The 2,063-nt window shown below is 31.7% G+C and overlaps 1 protein-coding gene across 1 annotated transcript; it reads left to right on the top strand.

Moving 5' to 3' along the window:
- Positions 1 to 51: 51 nt before the first annotated feature.
- On the top strand, positions 52 to 401 carry Tsp_08366 (PDZ domain protein). The gene is made up of 2 exons (XM_003375324.1): positions 52 to 130; positions 184 to 401. The coding sequence occupies exons 1-2, from the start codon at positions 52 to 54 to the stop codon at positions 399 to 401; spliced, it is 297 nt and encodes a 98-aa protein (XP_003375372.1).
- The last annotated feature ends 1,662 nt before the right edge of the window (positions 402 to 2,063 follow it).

The raw sequence follows: 2,063 nt of genomic DNA, 5'->3' as shown, positions 1-2,063 counted from the left end.
TGCTATGGAAATAAAGTGTGTATAAGTGGGAAATGTGTCGATGCTGAGCCGATGAGCAAATGTAGAAAAGATGAAGAGTGTGCTCAGAATTCGATCTGTAAAAATGGAGTTTGTTTCAAATTGACAAAAGGTAAATAATTTTTAAAGTAATATATATGAAGAAAAGAAAACGGATATTTTCAGCAAATTATTGTTCAAATCATGAACAATGTTCTGGAAGAAAATTGTGCGATGAAAATTCCACTTGCCAAGATGCAGCACTACAATCCCCTTTGAAACTCTGCGACCAGGATAAAGAATGTACTGAAACGGGAGTATGCAAGACTGGCTATTGTTGGATTTTCAAAAAAGGTATCAGTTTATTTATTTATTTGTTTGTTTGTCAACAATCATTATTTTGAACAAAGCATGATTTCAATGCAGTTGAATTGAAAACCTACGACATTCCTACTTTTTTGCATATATTATATACTGCATAATTGTGCTTGTTCGACATGCATGGATTTGTTTGTTTGTTTATTTTTATTTTTCACATTGCAGATTCTGAAGGTGATGGTGACGAAAATGATGATGATAATGATGGAAAAGAGGAGAATGAAAATGGAAATGATGCAGATGAAAAGGAGGAGGACAATGATAAAAAAGATGAAGAAGAAACGAAAGGTGATGATGAAGAAAAAAAAGAAAATGAAGATGAGGAAGATGAAGAAAAAGAAGAAAATAAAGAGGAGGAAGATGAAGAAAAAAGTTAACTGCTTGAAACATAGCTGGCTGTTGGTTTTTTTCTTGTTATCTTCATACTGCTTTGCAAGCCAGCCCATATATATACGTTTCTGTTGGTATGAAATTAAAAAAATAAATTTCTGTTTTTTTTTCAATTGGAAGTAAGTATAATATTATTTTTTACATTTTTTGATTTTCAAGAATGGATATGTTGTTGCTGTTGTTGTTTTTAGGAAAATAAAAGCATCCAGACATGATTTATGAACATTATTTGTTTGTAACATGCTTCAAAATTGCATTCCATCGGATATAGATTTCCGTTAATAAACACTGCATCCTGTTGAGTTGTATGTTTCATTGAAGTGAATTCAACGTCATCATCATTCATTGCTTTTTTTACTACAAATTTTACCAATTGACAATTTATATTTACAAGAAGACCGACTGACTGACTGCATGGAAATATTATAAATCATCCGCTTTTTTGATTGATTGATTGATTGATTGATTGATATGATTCGAGATCATTTGAATGGGTGAAAAACAGAGGGAGAAGAATTTCATTTTGAACTTGTGAAAATTTTAATCTATAGTTATATGTGGATGAATGGAATTTGTCCGAAGTGCACTTCAGCAGTGAAATATGTCCACTGAAATGAAGAGAGAATTAATGAAATTACTGTTTTCACGAAAATTTGAAGCATATTTAAATTTGACAAGTCAAATGTCACGGATTATAAGAGCATTAATGAATGATTGGAAAGATGAAGCGAAATGAAAAACTTGCATTTCAATGAACATTTTCCAATTGATGATGATGATGATTCAGTCGTGGAAAATGCAAAACAAATGTTTCGCATTTGTCATCAAAATGTCACTTGTGTGTGTGCGTGTGTGTCATTGCATTATAAATAAAGTTACAAGTTTCACTGATTAGAAAGAAATTAAAAAGTAAAATTAGAATTTAATTATGCACACTTTTGCAATTGTTGAAAATATTCAAAAATAGAACAGTAAAAATGAAATAAGGCGGCCGTTTGGATTGTCAAGTTGTGATTTGGAAATTATTTGAATAGCACAGATTTGTGTATGTGTGTATTTTGCTGATTGGACTGTAAAATTGCATCCGGGTCAGTTTGAGGAATGTGAGACGGATCAACTCTGCAAGCCGTTGACCGACTGTGAAGCATAGCATAGATTTTCCGCTGACGTGTTCAATACAATAACAACAACACGCAGCAAAGCATACAGTTTCATTTCTCCACCACGTCAGCATTGTTGAATTATTTGTATGTACAATATTGGGCTGAAAAAATTTAATTTCAAATTTTAATCACTAC

This window comes from Trichinella spiralis (genome assembly GCF_000181795.1).
Source record: "Trichinella spiralis strain ISS 195 chromosome Unknown Scfld5, whole genome shotgun sequence".
NCBI classification, from domain to species: domain Eukaryota; kingdom Metazoa; phylum Nematoda; class Enoplea; order Trichinellida; family Trichinellidae; genus Trichinella; species Trichinella spiralis.
Note: the sequence above shows the minus strand (reverse complement) of the source record. Positions and strands in the feature narration are given on the sequence as shown.

Coding starts and splice junctions, on each gene's coding strand:
- Tsp_08366 (XM_003375324.1), top strand. CDS start 52: ATGAGCAAATGTAGAAAAGATGAAGAGTGTGCTCAGAATTCGATCTGT. Junction 131..183: donor TTGTTTCAAATTGACAAAAG/GTAAATAATTTT, acceptor GGATATTTTCAG/CAAATTATTGTTCAAATCAT.